The 12,054-nt window shown below is 43.2% G+C and overlaps 1 protein-coding gene across 2 annotated transcripts in view; it reads right to left on the minus strand.

The window, feature by feature from the left end:
* The window catches only part of NEDD4 (neural precursor cell expressed, developmentally down-regulated 4, E3 ubiquitin protein ligase), a 106,487-nt gene that overhangs the window by 44,727 nt on the left and 49,706 nt on the right, over nucleotides 1-12,054 (minus strand). For both annotated transcript variants that reach the window (XM_025197067.1, XM_025197068.1), the window contains one exon: nucleotides 5,920-5,970. Coding sequence is in view for 1 of the 2 variants with exons in the window: in XM_025197068.1 (XP_025052853.1) it covers nucleotides 5,920-5,970 (51 nt within the window). In the remaining variant the exon portion in view is untranslated. The remainder of the gene's footprint in view (nucleotides 1-5,919; nucleotides 5,971-12,054) is intronic.

Below are 12,054 nucleotides of genomic sequence, written 5' to 3' on the forward strand. Positions count from 1 at the left end.
GCTGAACTAACTCCATATTTGCTTAAGAAGTGATACAAAAAGGTGCACCAATACATTGGTCCCATATCAGCTCAGCACCAATACAAGGAAAATTGACCATCGGCAATTGGCTTCTTTTGCTATGTGGTGGATAATGTGGCTGATAAATGCTGCGTGCGTGCGTGCAGCCTCAGTGCAGCATGCAGGCGGCCAGGAGTGCAGCCTGGCAGCATGGAGAGCAGCCGAGTCTGGCTGGTAAGCCTGTTGTGGTGCAAGGGGTAGAGGAAGGGAAGGGGCATGGGGAGGGTAGACCGAGGCCCCCACAGTGAGGGAGGGACTGGGGCTGGGGTGGGGCATGGTACTGAGCCGCTTATGGGGAAAGGAGGTGGCTCCCACCACTACGTGCACCCTGGGAGGGCATGGGGGGTGCATACACCCAGATCTGTGTACAGGGTGTGGGTGGACAGCAGTGACTACGGCGAATTTTGGAGTGGCTGTAGCCTCACAAAGTCGGCCATCGGTATCAACCCAAAAAATTTCTATTGGTGCACCCCTATAAAAGAAAATCCCTCCTTTCTTGAAGTCTCCAAAAGCAAGACTTATTCTATTGTTTTTCTCTATATATTGTATAATTCCCAAGGACATATATAGGAGTTAACACTTAAGTTAATGGAACCATACTGAATTTACACAGGCTGAGAAGACAATCAGAACATTAAATTTTCTATTCACAACAAATCAATATTATAATGTGCTCTGTTATTATCAATTGCTATAAATCAATTTCCGTCTTGTATTCTTCAGTGCAATACCCATAGCCTACATTCTTCACTAGGGGGACTGGTCAGAAGCTCTCTATAAGACAAAGAACATTTATGTTCTCCATAGCATTGCTACAAGCTCTCCAATCTTAATTTTCAACCACAAAGTGTCTGCTGCCTTAAACAACCTGAATTTGGGAAACAAACTTGTCCCTGGATCTTCTTGCAGCAAAAATACGTTCATCATAGCATTCCTTTGATGCTTATTTGCCACTAGTAATATCAGTAAAAGCTCTGCAATCTATTCCAAAAAAAATACCTCTTAAATTTAGAGCTATGACCATGCATCTACTGGTCAAAAGCATTTAAAATACTTTAAATCAGATGACCCCAGCCAGGTGTTTGTTGAGTCTCCTCTTAAAGACCTCCAAGGTAGGGGTGGGGGAGAGCATCATCTCCCTTGGAAGCCCATTCTAGACTCTGGTAAGCCTTACTGTAAAGTTCTTCCTAATGTCTAGTCTAAATTTGCTCTCTGCCAGTTTGTTGCCATTGTTTCTAGTTACCTCAAGAGCCACCTTGGTAAACAGAATGTCTCCTTTAACTTGCTGACCCCTCTGACAAATTTGTAGATGGCCACCAGATCCCCTCTCAGCCTTCTCTTGTGGAAACTAAAGAGATCTTGGTTCCTCAGTATCTCCTCGTAGGACCTTTCCTACAGGACCCTAACCATACAAGTGGCCCTCCTCTGGACCCTTCCACATCCCTCTTGAAGCGTGGCACCCAAAACTGGATGCAGTACTCTAGCTGCAGCCTTACTAGTGTCACATAGAGGGGAAGTATCACCTCCTTAGACCTGGTCGTGATGCACCTGTTAATGCATGATAATGTGGTTAGCTCTATTTCATCACATTGTCTGCTCATGTTCATCTTTGAGTTAACTATGACTCTGAGATCCCTTTCTGCTGCTTAGAAAGTAATTTCACAATCTGTACATGTGTTGGTGATTCCTTCTCCCCAGGTGCAGTGCTCTGCACTTATCCCTGTTAAACTGCATCCTATTTTGTTATTGGAAGTGCAAAAAATTTTCCGCCAAAAATATGACTGATAAGCCAGAAAGTCTTTCATCCAATCAGTGGATTAAAATTAGACTTAACTCTTGTTAAAATCCTACTTCAAAAACAGATTGACCTTTTATCCTAATTAGATGGGCAAACAGATCAATTTAATTCATATCTTTGTGTAACATGTCAGAGAAAATTCCTGCTCTAAAAATATATTTTACTTGACTGGACGGGACCATGGGGGGACCCCCACCAGGGCCCATCCCCTGCCTGCTCCCCCAGCCCCCCGAGTGTCCTCTGGCCTCCGCCCCGCAGGGGGGTGATCCCTGCTGCCCCCGACTGTCCTGCACCATGTGGGGGGCTCTGGCATGAGCCCCCAATGCCCACCCGCTTTCCCAGCCCCCACCATTGCTGCCGTGCATGCCCCAGCTCCCAGTGCTTAAAAAAAAAAAGAAAAAGCCCTGACTCACTGGTTGCTGCCAGGCGAAGGGGTCAATCCCCACTGCCCCATGCTGCATGGGGGGGCTCTGCCATGTGTCCCCAAACCCTCCCCACTGCCCCAGCCCCCCTATGGCTGCCTCACCTGCGCCAACTCCCGGCTGTAAGAAAAAAACAAAAACAAAAAAAACCCTCTGGACTCACTGGCTCCTGCAGCAGCCTTGGGGCTGTGAGTGGGGGCTGGTGCAGTGCCCTCCACGCAGTACAGTGCTGTGGGGGACAGTGGGGATTGCCCTCTGCCAGGTAGGAACCAGTGATTTTGGGGTTTTTGGGGGGGTTTTTCTTAAAGGGCCAGAGCTGGGGCAGGTGGGCCAGCCATGGGGGGGCGGGGAGGGGGCTGGGACAGTGGGCAGAGGGCTCTTGCAGAGCCCCCCCATGCAGCATGGGTCAGTGGGGGGCAGCAGGGATTGCCCCCCCACCAGGCAGCACCCAGTAAACTGGGGCTTTTTTTTTTCTTCAAAGTACCAGGAGCTGGGACGGGCAGGGGATGGGCTGGGGAGATTTGGAGATTCAGTCGAATCGATTCAGGACAGTGATTCGAATCACCAAATCGAATCACTGTCCCCTGAATTGGCCAAATCTGAATCCCAAGCGAGTACTAACTACTTCACACAGGCCTATGTGTATGGTATAAGACCAAGCAGGGAGAGGACAGGCAACACACCAGCAAATTCAACAGAACAGAAGGAGAGCATCAAATTTGGTAGCAGAAGTTGACTGGAGTGGCACTCACAGTATGCAAGGGCTAATTTGTGGTATGTCTGCCAAAAAAGCTGACATTCCTATCTCTTAGCTTAGACCTACAGAAATATTTGTAATATCCTTTGTATGCTACATTACTTAATGCTTTTATGTCAGTACCACTGCTTTTCCTACTAGCAGTTCTGCAAATATTTTCACAAATTTTAACCTATGTAAACACAATGTCTGTAGCAGAGAACTAGGATTTTACTCCTAGATTTGATCAATATGCAGTATAGATTATCATCTTAAGGTAGAATTTGATGGCCTCAAGTTAGAGTTCAGGTCTCATTATGCTTTGATGTTACACAAACTAATTAGAGTCCATCAGTCACAGGAGCTTATTATCAAAAGGCATGGTAAAAAGGGATAAGTCAATTACATGGTCAGTGTGATGGGTAGCAAATATAGGTAGGCAAAGTGAGTAGCTATAATCAAGAGAAGAGGAAGAGGAGATAGAGAACAGTGAAGGTGGCGGGGGGAAGAAAAACAAAACAAAACAAAACATGGAAGGTACACAGAGCAATAGTGGGAGACAGGCAATTAGAAGTCCAAACAATCATTTAGCTCAGCATTTCTCAGTCGGCAAACAAATTAAAAAAAAGGATCAATGAACTTTAAAAATAGATTGGGCCCTGGGGGTGGGGGGCAGTGGGTCAGAAGCGAGGGGCACTGAGTTGGGACTGGTCATTGATGTTTAAAAGTGGGCTCTGGTACAAAAAACGTTGAGAACCACTAATTTAGCTCACAATAAACATGCACAGTATTGAAAAGTTTGGCAACAGGAGCTGCAGCTGTGAGACTGTGGGGACTTCTGTCATCTCAGCTACTGGCTAACAGAACTCTTTTCCAGAGTCAGTGACAAATAACAAATACCAAAGTCCTACCCCCAGCCTTCTTGGCTAGGGGAATGAGGTAATGCGAATATGGTCCATCTCTGGTAGGCCTTCTCACTCTAGTTACTTCCTATAGCAGCAAAATCTTCACTAGAAAAATAACAAAATTCAGCAAAGAGCTGTAATTACCTTTGTGTATCACTGTCAAAATGGCTGATGCACAATCTGATTAGTATTTCTGTAACGCTTGAGAGAGATCCTTTAATGTGGTCCCCATCTTCAAAAAAGGGAGGAAGGAGGACCCAGGAAACTATAGGCCCGTGAGTCTTACCCTCAGTCCTGGGGAAGCTTTTCGAAAGAATTATCCTGGCAGATGTCCAGGAAGGGCCAGCAGGGGAGGTTATGCTCGGGGGCAACCAGCATGGGTTCATTAGGGGCAGGACTTGTCAAACCAACCTGGTGGCCTTCTATGACCAGATCACCAAGTTCTTGGATGCAGGTATCACAGTGGATATAGTCTTTCCGGACTTCAGGAAGGCCTTTGACATGGTCTCTCACCCCATTCTCAGTAAGAAACTAGGAGACAGTGGTGTTGATGCCTACATAGTCAGATGGGTCGCTAATTGGCTGGTGGGCTGCACCCAGAGGGTGGTGGTAGATGGGTCTTTTTCGACCTGGAGGGATGTGGGCAGTGGGGTTCCCCGGGGCTCAGTCCTTGGGCCCGCACTATTCAACATCTTCATCAGTGACTTAGGCGAGGGGGTAGAAAGCACCCTGTTCAAATTTGCAGATGACACTAAGATGTGGGGTGAAGTGGGTACGCTAGTAGGAAGAAACAGGCTGCAAGCGGATCTAGACAGGTTACAGGGGTGGGCCGATGAGAACAGGATGGGGTTCAACACTGACAAGTGCAGAGTAATGCACCTGGGGAGGAAGAACCAGCAGCACACCTACAGGCTGGGGAACTCCCTTCTCGCCGGTGTCGAGACAGAAAAGGATCTTGGAGTCATCACTGATGCCACAATGAACATGGGCCGACAGTGTGGGGACGTGGTCAAGAAGGCCAACCATACCTTGTCATGCATCCACAGATGCATCCCAAGCAGGTCCAAGGAGGTGATCCTCCCCGTCTATGCGACACTCAGGGGTCAGCAGGGCAGGCCCTACAAGGACAGGCTGAGGGACCTGAACCTGTTCAGCCTCCACAAGAGAAGGCTGAGAGGGGATCTAGTGGCAGTCTACAAACTAATCAAGGGGGACCAGCAGGCATTGGGAGAGCCCCTGTTCCCCCAAGTACTGCCGGGAGTTACAAGAAACAATGGACACAAGCTAGCGGAGGGTAGTTTCAGGCTAGACATCAGGAAGCGCTATTTCACTGTCAGGGCAGCTAGGACCTGGAACGAAATTCCAAAAGAAGTGGTGCTGGCTCCTACCCTGGGGGTCTTTAAAAGGAGGCTGGACGAACATCTGGCCGGGGTCGTTTGGCCCCAGTACTCTTTCCTGCCACGGCAGGGGGTTGGACTAGATGATCTCCTCAGGTCCCTTCCGACCCTACCAACTATGAAATGAAGATACTACAAGAAAGTACTTTGCACTTTATTCTTTTATATAACTTCCTTTATAAATGAAGAAACTGTTTTGTAAAATTATTCAAAAGCAAAAAACAACCAAGATGTAAACTCAGATTAATTCTAATCTATTTTCTATTACAACTATTTTCTGTATTTAATTAAAAGTTATTTTTAATTAAAATTAACCAGAAAGAAAAATTTCTTCCCTATGAGATTAGGAGCTAGAATAACAAATGGGACAGTAACTCATAATCAATCTTTCGGGATTGTATATGAAAACTTTATTATAGAAGAAGTCATAAGTAGAAGTGCATACCTAAGCATAACAATGTAGGTTGCATTAGCTTAGTTTTGCGAAATAGCTGTCAGATTAGAAGAGGCAAAATTTTATAAGCCATATACTTACTCAGATTAATAAAACGGTTACATGCATTAACAGTTTTGTTTTAGGTAATATTAAATTAATACCAACCGGTAACTGATAAAGAGGAACATCCACTTGGCCTAGGAAGTCATCTCTGGTCTAGAAAAGAAAAAAAAAAGAAAAAAAAAAAGGTTTTAAATCTTAACAAATGCTTTAAAGGCGATAACCCTTATGATATTTTCTTTGACTGACTCATGGAAAACCCTTGTATTGCATAGCATTCCAGAAATCTGAAATTACTCTTATGGTAGTTTGTATACAACTCCACATCCAGATTGGATATCTGTCCTCTTCCAACAGCCTCTACAAGTCCAATACCTGACAGAGTTCTGGACATTTTATCTTCCTTAAACTACAAGGCACTCCAGCGGTCCTGAAGCACAGTTTGTTACAAGAACTAATGGCAGTTTGATTATTTAATCAAATTTTAATTTAATACATTTAATACATGTCAATGCTTAAATATTAATTGTAAACAGGCTGATAAAACCAACTATTAAGACTGCCTGTAACACGATACCTGCCAAAATGTAACCATACAGGTTGAAATTTTATATGCAAGCTGCGTCTCAGGCAGGTATTTCTTGCAAAATTTCATCTAAAATAGGATGGCCTCAAGAATCAGGTTACGATGAAATAAGTTTTACCCAGTTTAAACTCTGGGACCTTTCCCTTTAATGTAGTTCTAGTACTTTGAGATGTAAAACATCCAGAAATTTTGAAGGCAGGAAAAATCAGTGTCCCTACCACTCCCACCTTTTAAAATGGAATGCATAGTTGGGAATAAATGAGCATCTACAGCAGGTGCTAGGCTTATCAAAATTAAACTTTGCTTACTTTTTTAACAATTAAAGGTATCATGCAGGGCCACATATAAAGAAAACAATTCACTGAATGGTTGTTCATTACTAGTCAGCCCTGTTGAAAGGATGTTTGATCACATAACGGAAGATTGCATTCATATATATACAAGGTACTGTACAACTTTCATTCTGTATTTCCTAGCTTCTGACTAGTCAATTTTTCAACCTTAAAACTCGGCATGTGCATGTAAACATGTGTGTAATACTCTAAAATGTGTAGGTATATGAACGAACCAGGTGAAAATAAATATAGTTCAACTAGATATCACCATGATGTTCAAAAAGTAGCAGTCATAGACTAATTATAGCTGCTGTCTTAAATTTGCAACACTTTTCTGGCTCATACTTTACTTTTCTGGTGGTCTACTTCATCTTTAAACAGAAAGTCAAGGTCCTTCTACTCATGCAGCAAGCATCTGTTTAATAAAAGTTCTTTTCAATAAGCATGTTTCACCTGTGCTCAACTACAACAACACTAAATAATGCCAGCACTGTAACTGCTTCCAAAGTATAGTCAGTCACCATGAAACATAAGCTCCTTCTCTTGCCCTGATATTAGACTCAATCTCTCTCTACAAAAGGGTTAAATTGGCTACAAATATGTTCATGACATCCTTAACTCATGATTACAATCTGTAATTTGGGAACCCAGGACTTAAAAGCAATATGCTTGACAGAAAAAAAAAGAAAAGAAAAACAGAAGTTTACACAACTAGTTCTCAACACAACTACTAAAGGGTATGAAAAAGGAAAAGCTTCCTAATTCTATTAATGGGAGTTACTAATGTAACTATCAGATGAATGAATAAGGAATAATGATTAATACCAATAATTTAAGATCCATTAAATGCCTAGCAACAACACATTTCTTACCTAATATATTTTTAGCAGTAGGAAATTATGAAATCATAAGCAAAAATATCAAAGGCATGTAGAAATAGAACTCCAGTTTGGAAAACTTATGACTTAGACCACATATTCCTGTTTAGAGATTCTTTCTAAATACAACACAGCATACTTAGGGCTGAAGCTAAAAGCCCATGGAAATCAGCCAAAAAGACTCCGATTGACTTCAGTGGGCTTGTGATCAGACCCTTGGGTACTTATTTTATTGCTCTAAACAGCACCTAGAATATATCATAATGTCTTCAGAAGACTGTCTCTTGTATAGCACATTTTAGTAGTCAGGCTTCTGTACAAAATCTATTACAACATATAATAGTTAGTAGACACTTGCTGGGAAGCTATTTTCAAGAGAACACAGATTAACATTTTCTGAAGTACTGTTTCCTAAACTATTTGATTTGCCAAAAACTTGGAGAACCAACATCAGTCCATTAAAAATTGCTGCAGCAAACAGCAGTAATAACACCATCACTATTTGGGTCAATAATTCTTTCAGTTGTACTGTAATTCTCAAGTCCCTCATTTCTATTGGTTTAAATCTGGAACTCCCATTACTATATTTGTCTTATTTGAAAACTGCAGTCACATGAAGATCCAACTGGTATGGAAGAATTTATTTCAAACTCCTGCTTTAAGTTTTAAATGCTTGTAGCAAGAACATTTGGTTTTTAGATGCCTGTTCAAATCTAAAGTGGTATCAAACCAGGAGCAGAAACAAAACATAGCCAACAATGAGACTAAGCAGGAAAAATTACCTGCTGCCCAAAGTGAAATGAGAGTATGTTGCAAAGACATCTGTTTGGCAAAGGTGTTCTAAACATGCACTTGGAAAAAACTGTAGTTTAGACTTTAACCAAAGTTTAGTTTTTGAAGCTTTAAAAAAAGATTTAAAAAAAGGACTGATGAATTCAATACCTTCTTTTTCAATTAAAGACAAAAAAGGCTAGAGAAGGCCATGTAAAGCAAGGACTATTATACACAAAAGTGTTGCTTTATGGCAAGTTTTAAGACAATGCAGAAAGAGCTTTTGCCCATTCAGATCACTTAACAACATAATTTTGGGGGGGAAAAGTCCAGAATTGGCTCAAACAAAAAATAGGTCTCATTTAAAACAGGTGTAAAGCAATGGTTCTCAACCAGTTTGTACTATCCTTTTAAGTGTGCTGCAGGGTGCTGAACAAGATTAGCATTGTTAGGTGTGCTAACACCTTCACGATTCACAAGGGCTAAGTACAGACAGTGCAAAAGCCAAAGGCTGAATCAATTAAATCTTTGCAGGTTAGGCTAAATTATGTAGATTGAATCAATAAGTAAGTGAACAGACATTCACTTCTGATTCTGGAAATTAAACCACATGCCTGCAGTGGCCCATGCCAGAAGGTGGAAGGCAGGGGGGTGCAAAAGCATGACTCCCTGCTGGGCTGAAGCAGGCAGCTTGGACCAAGGCTAGCCCATCCATCCTGCGAGGGTGGAGGTGCAAAGCATCCTGGGATGCTGGGGGACTTTAAGTTAACTTGAAGCCAGAAGGGATCTGGGACAGTTCAATAAACCGATTTAACCTAAGTCAGTTAAGTCTGATATTACATCCATCCAGGTTTATCTTAAACTGGTTTCAGACATTTTGAAAGCAGTTTACATGCACTGACCTCCTGTTGCATTACAGATTTGAACCAGTTTCAATTCACTTATACCAGTTTGTGTGTAAGGTCTGTCCCCAGCCAAGGTAAACCTACGGAATGTCATTAACATTCCAAACTGTTGTGGTCTAAGTTCTTTGCAACAGAAGAATTGGTCTATTAAATTTCTGTATTCAAAAAAGTGAAAGCTAAGAGCTGGGTTTTTGGTTATAGCCGTGTTGGTCTAAGGACATAGGCAGGCAAGGTTCTTTGAGTAGATATATTTTATTAGGCCAACTGAATAGTTGGAAAAAAGTTCTTAGCAAGCTTTCAGGCACAGTCGCCTTTAATCAGGCATAGGGAGTCTCTGCTGCTCTGAGACTCCATGAGAGAAGCTAAGAGTATGGAGAGATGTCAGTGAAAATGTAAATAGGTAGAGATCAGCAAGGCAAAAGGAAAAGCAGGGAGGGAAGAGAGCAGGGGGAAGAAAAAGTAGGAGAGAGTAACAGAGATAAAATAAGGCGAACTAGAGGCAGTCTGTAAAAAAAGGAAATAGCTGGAGATCAGGAAAGCAGGAATTGGAGAAGCTAGAAGTGTGACAGGATGTTATTGAAAATATTAGAGGGTAGAAGTAGGAAAACAAAAAGTAAAGGAGGGGGAAGAAACAGGGGAAAGAAGAGGGTCAAAAGGGAAAACACTACAGAGGTAATAATAAAAGGTAAAAAAGAGGCTAGCAATAAAAAGGCAATGGTAGGGAACCAGAAAGAAAAAGGGCAGAGAAGAGGGGGAGGGGAGGAAAGAAAAGGTGGAGGGAAAAAAAGGAATGTAATAGGTCAGGTAGGTTGTAATGTGTTATAAATCCAATGTCTATATTGAGTCCATGATTTTTAGTATCCAGCAGGTTGATCAAGTGAAGTTTGTAGGCTCGTCTACAGAAGGTGTGTTGTAAGTTCTCTATGAGGATTAGAACTGAGAGATCAGAGAGGCAGTGACTGTCCTGTAAGAAGTGTGCTCCCACATGTAGTTGGGTATTCTCGTCTTTGATAGATTTCCAGTGTACGTTCATTTTGGTGCGCAGTTGTTTGGTTTTTCCTACATGTTTTCCATTAGGGCATTTGGTGCACTTGATGAAATACATTACATTTTTGGAGATTCATGTGTAGGATACAGGAATGGTGATGGTTCTGTTGTGGGATGTAGTTAATGTGGGGTAGTGGAGATATGTTGGCAGGTTTTCCATTTCTTGTCCTGGCATAGTCTGGATTCATTGGGAGTGGTTCAGGTCATAGGGAGTTTGCTTCTGGTGATGAGGTTAGCAAGGTTCAGTGCTTGTTTAAAGGCTAGGATGGGTGGTTCTGGAAAGAACTCTTTAAGAATGGGGTCTTCTGCTAGTATGGGTTGCAATTGTTTAAGAATTTTCCGTGTAGGTTCCAGGGAGGGCAATATGTTATAACTAATGATGTGCGATTTGTGGGGATTTTTGTTTTGTACTGCAGCAAATCTTCACATGGTATCTGGGTGGCTCTTTGAAAGTGTGGTCTCTCTCTCTGGAGGAGTGTCCTTCTTAGCTGAAGGCCCTTTTGAGATTTGTGAGTTGGCGACTATGGGTATTCTCCTCACTGCAAATTTGGTGGTACCAGAGAGCTTGGCTGTAGATTACAGCTTTCTTGGTGTGTTTAGGGCAATTCCTGGTTCTGTGTAGCTATGTATGTTGGTCCATGGGTTTCTTGTACATGGTGGTTTGAATTTTACCATTTTGGATATTGATCATGGTGTCCAAAAAGGAAATGCTGGTGATAAAGTAATCAAGGAGAAGGCAAACCTCTTTAACAAATTCTTCACCTCCGTTTTTCTTGTGCAGGGACCGGGACTCCTCCACCGTGTTTCAAGACGGACTTGAGGGGAACGCCTCAAGACCTAAGGTTGAGGAGGACCAGGTTAGAGTGTTTCAGGAGGGGCCAGACGTGTTCAAGTCAGCATATCCAGATGCTCTCCACCCCAGGGTGTTGAGGGAGCTAGCAGGGGTTATTGCTGGGCCCTTGGCACGGCTTTACGAGCGCTTGTGGTGCTCGGGCCAGGTGCCAGATGATTGGAAGATGGCCAATGTGGTCCCCATCTTTAAGAAAGGGAGGAGGGAGGACCCAGGCAACTAAAGGCCCGTCAGTCTTACCTCAATCCTGGGGAAACTCTTTGAGAAGATCATCAAGGAGCACATCTGTGACGGGCCGGCATCAGGGATGATGCTCAAGGGCAACCAGCACGGTTTCATTAGGGGCAGGTCATGTCAGACCAACCTGATTGCCTTTTACAATCAGGTCACAAAAGCATTGGATGCAGGTGTTGCCATGGACGTAGTCTTTCTGGACTTCAGCAAGGCCTTTGACACTGTCTCCCACCCCATCCTCATTAAAAAACTAGGCGACTACGGCATCGATGCCTACACAGTCAGATGGATTGCAAATTGGCTGAAGGGTCGTACTCAGAGGGTGGTGGTGGATGGGTCATATTCGACCTGGGGGGAAGCGGGCAGCGGAGTCCCCCAGGGCTTGGTCCTTGGGCCCACACTGTTCAATTTCTTTATCAGCGATTTGGACGACGGGGTGAAAAGCAACCTGTTCAAATTTGCTGATGATACCAAAATTTGGGGTGAGGTGGGCACACTAGTAGGGAGGGAAAGACTGCAGAAAGACCTGGATAGGTTACAAGGGTGGGCTAACAAAAACAGGATGCGTTTCAATATGGACAAGTGCAGGGTGCTGCACTTGGGCAGTAGTAACTGGCAGCACACTTATAAGATG

The sequence above is a fragment of the Alligator sinensis genome, unplaced genomic scaffold (genome assembly GCF_000455745.1).
Source record: "Alligator sinensis unplaced genomic scaffold, ASM45574v1 scaffold250_1, whole genome shotgun sequence".
Lineage (NCBI taxonomy): Eukaryota > Metazoa > Chordata > Crocodylia > Alligatoridae > Alligator > Alligator sinensis.